This window comes from Prosopis cineraria, unplaced genomic scaffold (genome assembly GCF_029017545.1).
Source record: "Prosopis cineraria cultivar Desert tree isolate PC_DT_omini unplaced genomic scaffold, ASM2901754v1 PC14, whole genome shotgun sequence".
NCBI lineage: Eukaryota > Viridiplantae > Streptophyta > Magnoliopsida > Fabales > Fabaceae > Prosopis > Prosopis cineraria.
Window position 1 is genome coordinate 22,967,033 of NW_026555345.1, and position 17,820 is coordinate 22,984,852.

The window sequence follows — 17,820 nt, forward strand, 5'->3', positions numbered from 1 at the left end:
TCATTAATTGTGGTTTGTTCTTGGGATGAGTTTCAATTTAATTTTAAGGTGTGTTTGGTTTCATTTGCTTTTCATTTTAAAAAAGAAAGCAGATAGACAGATACACCGTATTTATACACACATACATATATGAACTATTTCTCGTAAATGAAAATTATTAGGTTATGAGGAATAACTTAAAAAAAATTATAATAAATACTTATTGAGATATGTAATTTACTTATAAATAAAAAAAATAAATAATAGTTTCTCTTATATACAAAAGCAAAAAAGGTGGATATTAAACCCACGTCCATGGCCATCTACATTTATATCAATATAATTCTGTATAAAAAAATTAAAAATTCATAGAAAATGCACAATTTTCTATTCATGATATAATTAAAATGTGTCTCCTGCGCTATATGAGATCCTAAATGCTCTTAACTTCACAAAATTTACTACATACAATGCATTTGGGAAGTGATAGATAAGTGTTAATTACAATATAAATTCTATATACAATCATATCATCTGTCTTAATATCTTTTTGAAGTCATAAATTCATCACTAAAGATGATCCATCTTCCTTGTTTGAAATTTGAGGGACCAAACATACAAAATATAACGTATCTAGTAAAAAAGAAAAAGTGTTTTATTGATAATATAATCATATCCTTTCCATGCAGTGAAAGGATAAATTCAAGTGGATGAGCATTGAAAATGACAGGCTGGCATAAAAAAAATACAAATGACAGGTATTTTATGACAAATATGTAAAAGAGCTTGAGAAAGTTATAAAAAAATTTTAAAAAATACTGGCCATTAATGCAAAGTAATATGGAGATAGGGCTGTCCTCGTTAGGAAAATATAAAATTAATTTTTCTTATGGGTGAACATGGTAATATGAAAGTGCAAAATAATAAAAGATATTCACGCCAATTTTTTTAAAAACTGGATCGAACAATGAATTAAAAATGTTAGCAAGTCACAGTTCTTATAATTTAACTAATTAAACTAGTGGACAAATTAAAATATAATAATTTAAATAAAAAAAATATTTAAATGAAAAACAAGTCTAGACGATTCAATTGTTTTGAGTTTCAGGTTTTTTTCAAGATTTTTAAGAATTGCCTAAGTCAACTCAGGTCAATGGCCAAAACAGGCCAAATTGTCAACCAAGCTGTTTTCTTCTTTAGCAACGATTTGATCATCCATACCAGTTTGGGTCTGAAAACACAAATTCATGCATTGTGTTAATAATGGTTACAAAGGATTATTATTATTTGTGATTTGTGAATGTGCTATTAAATACTTAGATCCTATTTCGTTACTAAAAAAATAGAATTAAATGAAAAAATTGAGAGAAAAATGAATTAAATTACTTTTTCTTTCATAATAAGTATAACAAATCTTACTAATGTATATTACAAATATGAGAATCATTACATCCTCCAAAAATTTCATGAATCATGATTACTAATTTCATGAACTAAATTACTCATTTTTTCCTTAGAATATGCTTATCTATTCTTTTTGATCATCTTATTTTTACCTTAATTTTTTAATCCATTCTATTTTATTTCTTTCTAACAAACAAATGAGACCTTAATCTTAAAAGTTTTCTTATGATTTAGTATATGTTTGGTCTCACATTAAAAAGAAACAAAATTATACTCCCTTTAATTCAAAATATAAGAATTTTTGAGGGGGAAAATTCAGCATACCAATAAAATTTCCATTCCTATTAAAATATATATTGTTTTCTTTTTTTTTTTTTCCAATCTCTAGTTCCAATTACCAATGCATTCCATAATGAATGGGAGATACATTCACACAAAGATTTAAGTTAATAAATACAAGGGATAAAATGAAAAAAAAATTACATGTATTATATTGTTTATATTTTGAACCAAAATTAATTGAGAGAAAATCCTTATATTTTGGATTGGAGGTAATAGTTTTTAACATGAAACCAAGCATGAATTCATAACCTTTTTCCCCCTCTTCTTTTAGTTATCATAACTTAATTTTTATAAGATTTTTTATATATTTATCAATCTTGTTATCTTAATAATAAATAAAATTGGAACGATATAAAAACAGATTGCATGCCCTTGCGCAATGATGACATGCACAAAAAAAGAATAATCAAAGAAGATGTGAGGAGCTTACTCAATATAAAAAAAAAAAAAATCTTAATAATAAACTGATATAATGGATACATTCAAGTAATATGCCACTCATTATTACATCAATTCTCAATAAAATTCAATTCATCCATAACTCACATACATCCTATAAATAGCTACGTTTTCTTCCTTTCTAGGTTCCTAGCCTGCATAAAGCTCTGTGTTTTTTATCAAATGAAGCTCAGTGACTTTGATACATGATGATTTTATCACTGGACAGTATCTTTCTGCTATGGCAATATATCTTTTGGCTTGAGTTTCCACCATCAGAAACACAGAAATGGTTGAGACACAAAGTCCTGAATTTACCCATATAAATCTTTCTCAGTCATTTCCCTCTATTATGAATTGATGCATCCTTGAATCTCTTCTAGAGTTTTTCCTTTGGTTTCCGGGACTAACTTTGCAACAAATAGAATCGTCAATAGGGAACATCCAGCGTACAGGAATAAAGTACCTAAACAAAGAAAATATCCAGTACACTTTACAATTAGATACGTTTTCCATGCAATATTACACAGAATCTAAGAAATAAGTTTTGTTATTCACGGATTACTAGCAAAGTAGCTTGCAGGAACGAATCTAGAGGCCATACTTCAACAATCCTTTGGGAAAAAAACAATTATAATTTTTAATATTAATATTGATTTTGGCTTCAATTTGGTCACATATTCATTAGCTCCTAGATTCGTCACTGGAAACTTGCTATAGATTTTAATAACCTCATAAGATCAATATAACAAAGCTAATCAACTGAGTTTGCAGTTCGTGCTTACCTGGAGAACTCCAACTCATAAGGAAGTTGAATGTGTATGAAACCAGCCAAGCTCCTAACCAGTTCACCAAAACCACCAAGCTTCCAGCAGTTCCTTTCACATGTATGGGAAAAATCTGCCACATGAAAGCTAGTAGTATTAGAAGATTTTTCTCGGGCTTTCCTCTGTCTATATTTTCTTCTTTATGATTTTAAAAATAAAAGCTTCAAGGTGTTTGCGTCAAGAGATACATGCCTCAGACATTATCACCCAAGGAACTGGTCCCAATCCAATTGAGAATGCTGCTACATAGATCTGATTACAAGCAGGGTCAAGATGATACAGTTTCAGGTCAAAATGGCCTAAGTTTATTGATTTCATAGGTCACTTATCAATTAACCAAATTTCCTCGGGGAAAAAATATACAGTAACTATCAGTAGCTTCAGAAGTAGACTTACCAGTATGCCGCTGATAGCTAACATTGGTACCCACCCAAGCAGTAAGCTCTGACCCTGTTCAATGGAATCAGACAGATAGCACAAGTTTATATTTGAGACATATACACCAAACCTACGTGATATTATAAGGACCAAACATTTGTGAAGTTTCATTAGTGTTGTCTGTTAGAGTTTTCTCTGGAAGTATCCAATCATGTTGAACAAAAATGTAAAAAAATTATTAGTTATCGTTTTTTATTGAAAAACAAATCAAAAATTCATGAAACCTATATCTAATATTTGTTCATAATATAATATTGAAGACTTGCCTTGAGAAAGAAAGCAGTTCCTGTCAAAAAGGAGCCTAGGAGTGTTCCAGCTGCAGAAATCTGCATGATGCATGCCTGAATATGAGCACTTTTATGATACAAGCAAATCTCCTACTCCACTTTGCTTTCTAAGATCTTGATGATGAATGGGGGATAAAAAATTGAAATCAGATGTACCATGATGAGTGGTCTTCTACCAGACTTATCCATCAAAATGGCTCCAACCATAGTCAATGGAACCTGTCGTTCATTTTTAAAAGATTCAAGTTCATAAAGAAATATAGTTTATTGTTGTCTGGGAAATCAGAAGAGGGAGCGATCAACTACCTGTGTAAAAGCATAGGCTATTGTACCAATTTTGCCTGAAGAAAACCCTGCAAATCAAGTTATACATGGTAAGTATGAATTTTCTCCTCTCTCTCTCTCTTTTCCCCTTTTTATGGGTATTAAGATCAGCATTTATATTTTCATTTACCAGCTGCTACGAAAGTCTCTGCTGTGTAGAATCCGATGCCATTGATTCCAACGAGTTGTTGACATACCATTAACCCTACCCCAATCTGGAATTGTAAAACATAGTCAGAATCCTTTAAATAGTTGCATGCCCCATAATTGAATATCTTTGAAATGAGAGGGATCCTTACAACTACAGAGCGCACATGTTTGCTTTGGAACAAATCCAGAAACTTGGTTTTGGGAAGGCTTTGAAGAGTTTCAATGTATTCCTGTTAGAGAACAAGGAACAGTGAATCAACCCCTCATATGTCTCAGATTTATTAAAAAGTTCTATTTACAAAGGTGTTCAATCAAATATAAGAGCTTGCAAAGTACCATAATCTCAGAAGCTTCATGAGAGATATCAACATCTTTGCCCCTAAGTATCCTTAAAGCTGCTTGAAATTCTTTTTCATGGCCAACCTTTGCCTGGAAACAATGATATTCAATTTATTAATTAGACTTTTACCTTCTTCTCTTCGAAGGGCTCTTTGGACATTGAATTCAAGTTTAATACTTACTAGCCATCTGGGAGACTCAGGTATAAAGCACAAGCCAATCAACAAAGAAATGCATGGCACAAGCCCTTCAAAGTTCAATCCAAACAAAAAAGAAAAGTTTAGATCTTTTTCTTCTAACTGAATATTTTTTAAGTGACAATTGAAAAGTAATTATGTAACTTGCCAGCAAGAGCTAGTGCTCTCCAAGCTATGACGCTCCCTAATAAGAAGGAGACTGATGCTCCAATAACAATCATAAGCTGCACAGCAATCAGTGTAGAGACCAAAATTAAACTCAGCATTACTCTAGGAAACAACAAAAACATAACAACCAATACTTGTCTCCTACCTGATTTGTTGTTGCAAGTCCTCCTCGCAGGTTCTTCGGTGCTATTTCTGCTATATATACTGGGACCTGTTTCATTCCGTTAATATTTGTTTTAAAAAATTGTAACGGTGTCATTAAAAGTCAACAAATGAATCGTGTTGATTAGCAGGAGTTTAGTGTCATGGCTATCTTCTTGCTTCTTTTGGTAAAGTCCTATTGGTTGCTTACCACGTATGAGATAACTCCAATTCCAAATCCTGTGAAGAGTCTTCCCATGTCAAGAAAGCTAGAACACTGAATCAGGTAAAAATCATACAATTTTAACGTTCTACAACAATTCCATGTCGACGGAAAAGAAAAACTTAAGATGGATTTAAATTGTGCTGAAAATTATACCTTGGAGAAGAAGACAGCTAACCATCCTGCAATGCAAAAACCTGTGGACATTCTCATTGCCTGTTTCCCAAGAAAATTCAGACTTGGCACAGTGAAGAGACTGCTAAAAATATTCAGAGTGTTTTAGATTTAGCATGTAATCATACCCCTTTCCGGCCAATAATATCAGTGATCCGGCCACTTGTTATGGCTCCAAGCATTGCACCAATAGTGACTAAAGATCCAAACATGGAAAACTATCATCCCGAAGAGAGAAGGGGAAAGCTAAGTATTAGTAAGAATACAAGATGATACCAAGAAACTGTCAATAAAGAGAAGAAAACAGAATATATACAAACCTCAGCAAGAGATAAATTAAGATCTGCCCTGATAGCTGCTTGAGTGGGTGCTGAATAGCCCACCTGCCAAAATAATAGCTTAAGCTAAAACTACAAACCTTTTTGATTGTTTGTGTGCTGTGATTTCTGGTTTGGTTCCTAACCCAGAACACAAAAACAAAGAAGGAAGATGACACTTAGTTACTTCCATTTTTCAGAATGTTACTCAAGTCATGCACCAAGTTTTCGAAGGCAAAATACGGGGAAAGAAAAGAGTGCAAGTTATCTTCTTTTCTGCTAGTTTTTATGATTCAAATCACTGACAGAAAGAAAGAAAGAAAGAAACATATAAAGATACTTACACAAGTTCCAAACGCGAAGGAACCACAGACAGCAACAAATGTACAGAACAGTACCATTCCAATGGATCCATTTTCCACATTATCATGATCAGAATCAGACTCAATATAATCCTTCACTGATTGAACCAATGGCACCTCCAAATCCCGAAGCCCATTAATGGCTTCTCCACTCTCAACATCCTTGCACTGTTCAATCGTCATCTTCCTTCAATAAAACAGTACTGAAGAATGACATAGAGAAAATACTACAAACAGACGGAGAGCACAAGAAAGAATGTGTAATTGATGTGGTATTTATAGTATATGTGAGTCAGCAGAACTAATCATGTGTGGCTAGATATTTCCTAGAGCGTGTTTCTCTGAAGGGAAATGCAGCAGTTGCAAATGGATTTGAGAATTTGGATTGGCATGTGCTAACGAAGCTGTCACTGACGTGTTAATTAGCTGCCAGAGGCCAACTTCGCTCAGAGAGAGAGAGAATGGGTTATGAATGACAGAAAGCTGATGAGGATCAGCGTCAGCTTATTTGATATGTATATGTATGTATGTATGTATGTATGTATGTATGTCTATGCGTATGTTTTGGTCGAAAGCTCATGAGATATTGGTACTCTAGTATTTCACTTGCATTCTATATATGGCACGAGATAATTTTTTTTTTTGGCTTCAATAAATCAATAAAAAAAAATAAATATTTTAACTAGTGGTGGTTGGATAAAGTGAAAGGGGCTTGATTCACTGGCTCGATTGCGTTCTTATAATGGGATCGCCTCCTCTAGTTCAATTGTTATATTTATATTCATTGAATTAGTTTGATTGATTCTTTGCGTCGAAGTTAAATAAGGTGAAGATTTGAATCTTATTAATGAAAAACAATTACATTAAAAGCACTTTCAATTAGGTTCAACAATGATCAAATCTGATTATTAGATCGTTGTATAAACAAATAAATATTATAAAATTTTATATTTAAATCATATTTTAAAAAATAATATAAATAAATTGTAGTCTTTCAAACAAAGCAAATTATTTATGCATACGTAGAATTATATTATGGAGTATCGTAATGCATGACATGCACGCAAACATATTAAATATGTATCTAGCATGGGTAGGTTTGTTTGTTTGTTTTTTTAAATATCATATAACATAGCTCACATTGAATAGATTGTTGTATAAACAAATGAATATTATAAAATTTTACGTTTAAATACATATTGTGAAGATGGTATGAATATACCGTAGTCTTGAAAGTGAATCATTCATGCATGCATAGAAATATATCATGAGTAACATGTTAGGAATAATAGAGAGTGACAGCCTGAGAAGGGAGAAAGAGAGAAGAGATGGGTGAGAGTAGTAAAAAGACGTCACATTTTAACTCAAAACCTTAATATTTAAATTTATGAGTCCTTATTTTTTATTATATATTAGTTATGAAACTCAACTTTATTTGATGTAAGACTTTTTATATTATCTTATATTCAGTCACACTTGGACATTTGATATCATTTGTTAGGAATGAAATGCGACGGCCAGGGAACGAAAGGAGAGAAGGGACGAGCAAAAGTAATAGAAGAACGTCATATCTTAACTCAACTTCAAGGCTCAAGTTTATGGGTCTTTACTCTTTATTATATATTAGTTATTAGAACTAACTTTATCTGCTGTCGTATGCCCACTCACACCTAGACAATCTAACAATTGCCTCCTCAAATGTGAGTCTACAACCGATGTCAATCAATATTTCTATAAAAGTGATAAGAAAAAATGCATTATCTATAAACAATCAACAATGTAATTAAAAATATACTGTATATAATAAAACATAATGGGTCATGTACCAACAAGCGTGTAATTATGTTGATAAAAATCATATTAGTTCAACCCCATAGATTTGAATTTAAAATTTAAAATTAAGTGGTGAATTATGTTAAAAGATCACTAAGAATTTTGATCTTGGAAAATATATTTGCCATATTTTTTTATATGCATTTTTTCTTGGCCAAAAAAAAACTATAAAGATGAGATGCAGAAGATAGGAAAAAGGGAGAATCAGTCTAAAGTCCCATAGAAGCACTTTAAATACGCTGAGGTCCCATGAATTTAAGAAATAGCTGCCAGGTCCCTAGGGACCTAAGGGTGAATAAGTCTGAAAGTAAAATTACCCATTTGCCCTCTAGCATTGAAAATAAGATTTTGCTTGCGCGCGCACGTCTGAGAAACCCATGATCAACAATAGTGAAGGTTGCTGCATATCCATGGTTGTTGATCACGGTAGGATCATCTTCACTTCCTCACGTCCATGATTACAGTCGTTGTCTTCATCTAAGTGAGTTGGGAGTGTTTCTTCTGCAACAGCAGCATTTCATCGGCAGAAAATAAATTTTCTAGGTAAACGATAGTTGGCCGTAAACGATTACGTAAATTACCGATCAACAGTAGCATATCCATTGTTAGCTGGGTAAACGATTTCTTGTGCGTTAATGATTTCATTATTGTCTAAGGGTAGGATAATGCTTTCTGGGTAAACCTGCGATCATTCAGTTTGCATAGCTGATATATGGAATAATCTGGCGCAACACTGTTCCGTTGACAAATATCTGATATGAATATCTCTCTGCATGTTGTCAATAGTGTTTTGTTGTGTTGTCAATATGAGATGAATAGTTGTCAATACACTGTACTGTGCAGGCTAACCAGTAAGAATGCAAGCACTACTGGAAAACATGTATTATGTTATTTTTTTTCATATAGGACAATTTATATATTATTCCCAAGCATCTAAGGTAAGCTTGTTTTGTTGAAAAATCTCTGCTATTAATGAACACTACGTCTTGTCAATAGTGGATAAATATGTTGTTAATACACATTGTCTAGTTGTCAATATACTGTGTGTGGTGCAAGTTGACCTGTAAGATGGCAAGTTCTTCAGGAGAACATATATTATGTTTTTTCCATATAGGGGGCATTTTCAAAATGATGATCAAGGAAGTATGCAATATGTTGGGGGGAGTGTTAGAACTAGAACAATAAAGGAAGGGACAACATATGAAGAGTTGACAAGAATGATATCATCAATTATAGGGAATGAAAGTAATATAATCAAGTTAAAATTCACAGTCAATGTTGATGCAAGCACACTTGTAGATCTAGTTGATGATGATGGAGTAGAACATCTGATCAAATATAATAAACAAAGTGGACATGTGTATGTAGTTGCAAATGGGAATGACACCATAGAAGCATCAATGGATTGCCCATTAGAGAACCAACATGTGTAAGTTGTGTAAATTTGTTTGTTAATACAAATATGTTGGAAAGAACAATTGTAATGTTGTCATTGAATGCAGGATTGATAATTTATTGAGAGTTTCAGATGGATGCTCTTTCTCTCCACCAAGTATCTATCTGAGATTGAAGACTCGAAATTGGCATGCGCTGTACAAATGGTACCTACACCAATACCTGAAATGAGTTCTATGAAATAGAAGGATTTGTTAGTAGGTAAAGGGCTGTTGATGCCTTTAGACAAGCATTGTACAAGTATAGCATCTCCCACAAGTTTTTATACAAGTTTAAGAAGAATAATAAAGAGAAGATCATTGCATATTGCAAGGTAGAGGGCTGTGAATGGAACATTGCAGCATATTCAATAGGGAAAGATAATGAGATTTTAAGGGTTACAAAATTTAACAATGATCACACCCATAATGTGTAAGACAACCTTATTGTGTCACACCCGGCAAGGTCAAAATTAACATCATCAATCATGGTTGATGCTCTAAGGTCTAATATAGATAAAAGTGCCAATGAACTTGCAAGAGACTTGTATAGAGAGTATGGTGTGCGATTGAGCTACAATCAAGCCTATAGGGGAAGAGAAAAAGCATTGCGGGAAATACATGGTCATGCAGAAGATTCTTATAGCATAATCCCTTAGATTTGTGATCGATTAATGGAAACTGATCCGATGACAGTTGCAAAATGGAATGCCTCAAATAATAGATTTGAAAGGCTATTCATTGCTTATGGATGCTCTATATCTGGTTTTTTAGGAGGTTGTCGAGCTATACTTTATGTAGACGGATGTCACCTAAGCGGTCCATACAAGGGAACAATGCTGTCAGCATGTACATATGACGCTGATAATGACTTATTTCCGGTAACATATGCCATTGTTAGTGGGGAAACATTAAAAGATTGGTCTTGGTTTCTTCAAAACGTCAAAGACATAACAAGATCAGTGGAGTTAACAATTATTTCTAATCGAAATAATGCGATTATTAGTGCCGTGCAAGCTATATTCGGTAGTGGTGAGAGACATGCATTTTGCTACCGTCATGTGAAAGAAAATTTTAGCATAGCATTTACGAAAATCAATAGAGGTAAGACGCGTACCTCGAGCAACATGAAAGATGATGCGTTGAAATTACTTGATGCAATTGCCTATGCAAGGCATGAGGCTGAATTTAATGTTGCAATGGGGAATCTAAGATTGTTTTGTCCACAATTGGCACAATGGGTTGAAACCCAAGGGGATGTAGATCGATGGGCTCAATGCAAGTTTGGATATAAACGATAGGATAATATCACAACTAATCTTGCAGAATCCTTTAATGCTTAGATTGTGAAAGAGAGAAAACACAATGTTAATGTCTTGATTCATGAGCATAGAGAGAAATTGGCAAAGAAGATGGTCGCTAGCAAAGCGGCTATGGGAAATTAGAAACATGATGTCAGGCCTAACGTTAAGGCAAAAGTTATGGAGCAAGTTGTGAGATCTGAAAATTTACACGCACAAATTTATAGAGAAAATTTGATCTCTGTGCAATCTATATCAGTTAATGGACTAATACACTTGAATGTTGATCTTGCAGCACGTACATGCTCTTGTTTAGCATGGCAAATGAGTGGAATACCTTGTGCACATGCTTGTGCAGCAATCAGGCTACTTCATGGCAATGTGTACAATTTTGTGGATGAATGTTACAAGTTTACTGCTCAAGAACAGATATATGCCACCAGTGTGAAGCCGATAGCCACACATGACTGTCCACATCCAGAAGCATTGACGGTGACAAATTTATTAACCGAAACCTTTTTGGAGCCACCAATGACTAGAAGGCCTCCTGGTAGGCCAAAGAGTAAAAGAAAGGAATCTCAATTCCAAAACAAAAAGGTGTACCATTGTAGAATATGCCATGAGATTGGTTGTACCTCTAAGACTTGCAAGAATCCTAATCCATGCTAGAAAATATTACAGACAAGTGTATTTTTTTGTTTATATATATGGAAGTTGTTTTTGTTTACTTTTTGGTTTATTGTACATAATGTATTAGCACTTTTCAATAGCAAATGCATAAATTATAAATGACTTAATACCTTATGGTCAAGGACTAATGGCAAGTAGTCAATAGGTTCTTGCACCTGGTTGATTTTCGCAGGGATTAACAGCACCAAGTGCGTCAACATTTGTCAATGGAGAATTAACACATTGTCAATATAGTTATATCCACTTGTCAATAGGCAACGGAAGTAGTCAACAGGTTCTTGCACCTAGTTGAATTTTAAAGGGAATAACAGCACTTATTGCTTCAGCACTTATCAATGTCGAATTACTACCTTGTCAATATAGTTAATAGTACTTGTCAATATCCAAAGCTAAGTAGTCAACAGGTTCTTGCACCTTGTTGAATTTTAAAGGGAATAACAGCACTTACTGCCTCAACACTTGTCAATGATGAATTACTACCTTGTCAATATAGTTAATAGTACTTGTCAATTTCCAAAGCTAAGTAGTCAACCGGTTCATTTAACTAGCTGATTTTCCAAGGAAACGACAGCACTTACTACCTCAGCCCTTGTCAATGTCGAATTACTACCTTGTCAATATAGTTAATAGTACTTGTCAATCTTCAAAGCTAAGTAGTCAACTGGTTCATTTAACTAGCTGATTTTCCAAGGAAACGACAGCACTTACTACCTCAGCACTTGTCAATAGCGAATTACTACCTTGTCAATATAGTTAATAGTACTTGTCAATCTCCAAAGCTAAGTAGTCAACTGGTTCCTTTAACTAGCTGATTTTTCAAGGAAATGACAGCACTTACTACCTCAACACTTGTCAATGGCGAATTACTACCTTGTCAATATAGTTAATAGTACTTATCAATCTCCAAAGCTAAGTAGTCAACTGGTTCATTTAACTAGCTGATTTTTCAAGGAAACGACAGCACTTACTACCTCAGCACTTGTCAATGGCGAATTACTACCTTATCAATATAGTTATTACTACTTGTCAACGGTGAATTATTAACTTGTTAATGTACTTATAGACACTTGTCAATAAAGTAATAACAACTTGTTGACATGCAATTAATAAAATAGACTGTCTGCCACATTTACAAACTTGTAATCAGCTTTTATAACCAGCGTTATCTAAGTTAACTACACAAAATGAGCTAACTATATAAAGGGATATGATGATCAATAAAATTATATCCTAAGGTTCTATAAAAAATCTTCTATTTCCTTTTCCTCGTCGCTTGGGATCCTTCTAATAAGGACATGGCTTCGGGCTCCTTCACATTATTACGATGACTCAGTAGCCACCACAAGAGTTCTACCTTCTTCTTATAGAGGTCATCCTGCACCACAAGTAAGTCTTATAAGGGACAACAACAAATATGTAGTACATGAAAGAGGGAAAATGTAAAGCAAAGAATGCATACGTCAGAGTATTTTGGCATCGTATACCCATTCTTATCCACAGTGTTATCTCACGATTGTAACCATGTCATAACGTGCACCCCACAAGTATGGCTAAAAACAAAATAAAAAACATAACGTAAAATTAATTTTTCACATGTAAATATAAGCTTAATGATGTATAAACATAAAAGGAACTCACGTATCAGTTTGCACATAAACTTTAGCCCATATAATGTCCGTGCTAACATCATCCTCAAACAATTGTGGCTTGACTGCACGAAGTAGAGAGTGAAAGCAATTCCTCTGCAAACTCAAGACTTGCAATGTTAGTAATGTTAATTTACAACTAATCAAGAAGACAACGATAAATATAGATGTTGGTAATGTTGAGTGACAAGTATAGACATACGCATCCTCTTGCCATCATTTCTTTAGGATCCAGTTGTCCTTTCTTCTTCTTCTTCTTCTCCTCCTTTCCCTTGCCCTTCTTCTCAACATTCTCTTCTTCTTCCTCTTCCTGCTGTCTTTGGAAATACTCTCTATTATTGACCAATGAATCTAACACATAGAAGTTCTTACTTTTGGTCTCAAAGACATAGCAAAACTAGTGACTATGGAAAAGAGTTGGGCCAAAAATGAAATCACAATCAGCAATGTTATATCCAACAAACTCAGGAAATATTTCTCCCTTGTTGTCATCTACCGTCCATTTTAATGGGTTGCTGATCATTTTTAGCATGAATTCAGAACCAAAGATATGTCTCCGGACTTTCCCTTCATTTTCCTTTTAGTCACCTACCAAAGTTCGGGTAACCATTGACATCACCCTGTCACTAATCCATCTCTTTCCACCAAAACATTGTAGCTCTGCACGAGTCAAGTAGTAACTATACAAATCTACAATGATCCTGTTGAAGAAGAAGGAAAAATTAAATAAATTGTCACTAATACTTTAGTCAGTCAATTTTTAGGCACAGTATAGGGACTTACTTGTCTCCCTCATCTTCCTCACATGGTGTTGTGCATATTTGAAATAATTGATCTTTCTCATCCATTTTTCTCTTCTTTCCAACATTAGTTCTAACCCATGAAAATTTCACAGCAGATCTTTTATATCTTTTTGATCTTTAGGATGTTTACTTGATTGTTCTTCTCTTCTCCCTTCCTCATCCTCTTCCTCTTTTGAATCGTCATTGTTGCCCTTTTCTTTAGGAGAACCTTGCTGTTCATCATCTTTTTCTTTATCTTCTTCACCTTCTAATTTTTCTTCTTCATTCTCTTCCTCTTTTGATTGTTCAGCTCCTTCTTCGTTGTATTCTTCCTCTTCTAATTTTTCTTCTTCATTCTCTTCCTCTTTTGATTGTTCAGCCCCTTCTTCATTATATTCTTCCTCTTCTAATTTTTCTTCTTCATTTTTTTCCTCTAATGCTATCCCCTCATCAACAAGTCCTTCTTCTTCTATTTTTTCATCTTCATTCTTTCCCTCAGAATCTATCCCTTTATCATCATCTTCTTTCTTGTGATTTTTCACCTTCTTCCTCTCTTGAGCCTTATCCAAGCAGTATTGATTGTAAGCTCATTAACTCCTCTCCAACACAAACGACAGCACTTTTCCATACAGCCTCCTTACTTCCTGCAAGACAATTACTAACTCAGTGCATAAATAAGACCATATATATCTGTCTATTATACTCTATTTTATACATACCGGGTGAACAAATGCCGATTCTTGATACACCTTGGTAGATTGACTACCATGTACAGTAGTTGGCTCATGCAAGATACCTTGATTGCTCTTTTTCTCCAACTTTATTCTTATATTCACTTTATCATCGTCCCAATATTTCAGAGCATCTACGGCTTTTGGACAACCTTGGCCAACTGGAAAATTCTGGAAGCCCCATACCTAAAAACTTGACAAATCAGTATAAACATAAAACCTTTACATGGAAAACTTTGAAAGGCTATCACTTTGGATTAATGTAAATTGAACACACACTTACCATTAGAAAGTAGATACATCCCCTAACGTTCTTCCTCATCCTTCCCTTCCCTTTGCTCAGCTGTTTCTTGTAGTCTTCTACCTCCTTGCAAAGTTCATTAAAAATGAACGTACCCCAATCATATGCGCTTGGTTTCTTTTGTGTCTCATAAACGACCTTCAATATATGGTCGCTAACCTCAAGACTTGCGGTTGGCAATAGCAAGGTTCCCAATGCATACATTACAAAAAGTAACTCAAATTTAGCTATCTCCTTTCCAGATATAATCATTTCAGCTATTTCCTTGTAAGGCATTTTATAGTAAGTATTTCTCAAATTCTTGAAAGCTCTATCATTCACATTGACATCCCCAGTAATCTGCTTACCCTCACTACGTAAGCCCATCAAGTCATTCACATCCTTGGCCTTCATTTGCTTGATTTTCTCCCTTATGCATATTTCACGAGTTGGGGGGTCAAAGGCACGCATCAACTCTCCACAAATATCTCTTTGAATTTTTTTACAAGACACATCAAGAAGCCTATGAAATCTAGCTTCTCAACCCTTTTTTGTAATTTCTCATCTTTCTTAACATATTTTGCCACTTCACCAAATTGGCTAGGAGAGCAGTGCGTATGAAATGGTACGGTATATCTCTTCACTGTTGTCTTTGCTTTATCTTTCATCTTCCTTTATCTAGAAAACAAATAGAAAAGTTCAATTACATGTGTTGAAAAGAGATATATGCATACTAGTCATTACTAAGTTCCAACTCACAGATTTCTGCACTAGCATTGTTTATTAGTAAGAAAAAAACACAAGTCACAAAGGCATGACAATTCACTAGTTATGACAGTTCTCTAGTCAATGGAGCATACTGTTGTTGTCAATGGAGTTTATGGTTGTAGTCATTGAAGTAATTAGTTGTCATTCATGGAATAAATGATTTTGGTTAATACAGCATATGGTTGTTGTCAACAAAGAAAGCAGTTGTCGTCAATGGAGAAATTCGTCCATATTTAAAATTACATATTTTTAAGCAGAATTGGAAGTTAAACTAACCACAATAAAAATATAAAATGCAAGAGGAGTAGTTAAAAGTTGAAACATGCAAATACGCGCCTTAAGTAATTACAAAAATCTCATGCATAGCTACACTTTTGCAACATATTAGAAATATACTTGGTAAGCTTGACTTGATAAACATTAGAGAACTGTGTGACCAAGTTTTGTCTCTTTCAGAGTATAGAGCACAACTATATGATTATCTTAAGAGCAGGATGAACATTATTGCACCCAATTTGACCGCTCTTGTTGGGAAGCTTGTTGGTGCTCGCCTTATTGCCCATGGTGGTAGCTTCCTCAATCTTGCAAAGCTGCCAGGGAGTACTGTACAGATACTTGGTGCTGAAAAGGCTCTCTTTAGGGCCCTAAAGACTAAGCATGCTACCCCAAAATATGAGCTTATTTATTATGCATCATTAATTGGTCATCCTGCTCAAAACTTTAAGGGTAAAATTTCTCGGTCACTTGCTGCAAAGACAACATTGGTGATTATGGAAGATGCTCTTGGACATGGTCAACATAATTCAATGGGATTGGAAAACAAAGCCAAGGTGCTTGTGCTATTCTCTAGTTAGTTCTCCTACTTTTGTTGTCACTTGCTACCATTTCTTATATATACTTTCACACAGCTTGAAGCACGCCTAAGGAGTCTTGAAGGCAACGAACTAGGTAGACTTGCCGGTTCAACTAGAGGAAAGCCAAAGATAGAAAGCTATGACAAAGATTGGAAGAAGGGAGTTGGAGGCTTCTGTCAAGCTCCTCACGGTGCGTCTGTGGATGAGGAAATGCAAGAGCTTCCTGTTGCTGAAGAAAAGAAAGAAAAGAAGAAAGAGAAGAAAGAGAGAAGTGGGGACGACGATGCTGCTCTACAAGCTGATGCTGGCAAGGAATCAGATCAGGTGGAAACAACAAAGAAGGAGAAGAAGAAGAAACGTAGGGATTCTGCTGAGGATGGCCAGGTGCAGGCTGAGGAGGATTACAGAGATGGTGAATTACAGTGAGAAGAAAACCGACATACGAGCAAAAAAACAGAGACGGAGAATTACAGTTATGTGCGAAAACGGAGATGCAAAAAATTAAAGTCACAATCGAGATACCAGCTAAAAAAAGAAAAGAACGAAGAAAGGAATAATGGGAGAAGAAAATGCATAATGAATGGCAGTTGAACTTGTGGTGGCGAGACGGCGGCAGAGGACGGTAGAGACAGTCCGATGATGGCGATTAGGGCAAATATGAGTCGCTGAAGCAGGAGCAAGCAACTCTCGTTCTTTACTCCTTCGAGTTTTTCACTCTCTAACGGCGCGACGGTCTTCTCCGATGGAATGCGACCGCGAGAATAGTGCTCGGCCGTTAGCTCTGGAGCACGACAGAATGAGGAAGACACAGCCGTCTTCAATTTCGTGGGTTAGTGGGAAGCAGATCGATTTTTCATATTTTAAATAGAGGGCAAATGGGTAATTTCGCTTTCAGATTTATTTACCCTTAAGTTCCTAGGGACCTGGCAGCTATTTCTTAAATTCATGGGACCTCAACGTATTTAAAGTGCTTTCATGAGACTTTAGACTGATTCTCCCTAAAAAAAAAGACACATGATATGTCAAGTAACAATAAAATGTGATATGCCCCGAAGTGCATCACATTCAATCTAAGGATATATATATATATATATATATATATGTCTCACACATGTGAGGAAATCAGATTAATATCTTCTAAGAATGATATTGACAATTTGATCCCTTGATTTTAATAAATTATTGAAAGATCCTTAGAGTTTAAATGTCATTTACAAAATTATCCTTGCTCTCTTTTATTTTATCCCCTCCTTTCCTTCATCCCATATGCGCCGTCGCCAAGAAAATGGGAAAAGAAACATGTACTATATTGATTAGTGACAAGATAAAAATATACAAATATATGCACAATCCAACAATCAATATATATATATATATATATATGGCTGTCTC

At 34.6% G+C, this 17,820-nt stretch overlaps 3 protein-coding genes across 3 annotated transcripts; 2 read left to right on the forward strand and 1 right to left on the reverse strand.

Moving 5' to 3' along the window:
• Positions 1-2,165: 2,165 nt before the first annotated feature.
• LOC129293485 (sugar transporter ERD6-like 16) lies at positions 2,166-6,361 on the reverse strand. The gene is made up of 18 exons (XM_054931484.1): positions 6,093-6,361; positions 5,752-5,814; positions 5,560-5,649; positions 5,414-5,473; positions 5,246-5,311; positions 5,039-5,104; positions 4,874-4,949; positions 4,711-4,775; positions 4,526-4,618; positions 4,339-4,419; positions 4,170-4,254; positions 4,022-4,068; positions 3,872-3,934; positions 3,695-3,754; positions 3,387-3,440; positions 3,183-3,242; positions 2,949-3,063; positions 2,166-2,629 (listed from the first exon to the last, which is right to left on the reverse strand). The coding sequence occupies exons 1-18, from the start codon at positions 6,291-6,293 to the stop codon at positions 2,514-2,516; spliced, it is 1,461 nt and encodes a 486-aa protein (XP_054787459.1). The 5' UTR covers positions 6,294-6,361; the 3' UTR covers positions 2,166-2,513.
• A 4,496-nt stretch (positions 6,362-10,857) lies between these two features.
• Positions 10,858-11,346, forward strand: LOC129292374 (uncharacterized). Its single transcript, XM_054929938.1, has one exon. It carries the CDS (start codon positions 10,858-10,860, stop codon positions 11,344-11,346), a length of 489 nt encoding a protein of 162 aa, XP_054785913.1.
• A 4,082-nt stretch (positions 11,347-15,428) lies between these two features.
• On the forward strand, positions 15,429-16,854 carry LOC129292375 (probable nucleolar protein 5-1). Its single transcript, XM_054929939.1, has 3 exons — positions 15,429-15,436; positions 15,963-16,404; positions 16,483-16,854. Exons 1-3 carry the CDS (start codon positions 15,429-15,431, stop codon positions 16,852-16,854), a joined length of 822 nt encoding a protein of 273 aa, XP_054785914.1.
• The last annotated feature ends 966 nt before the right edge of the window (positions 16,855-17,820 follow it).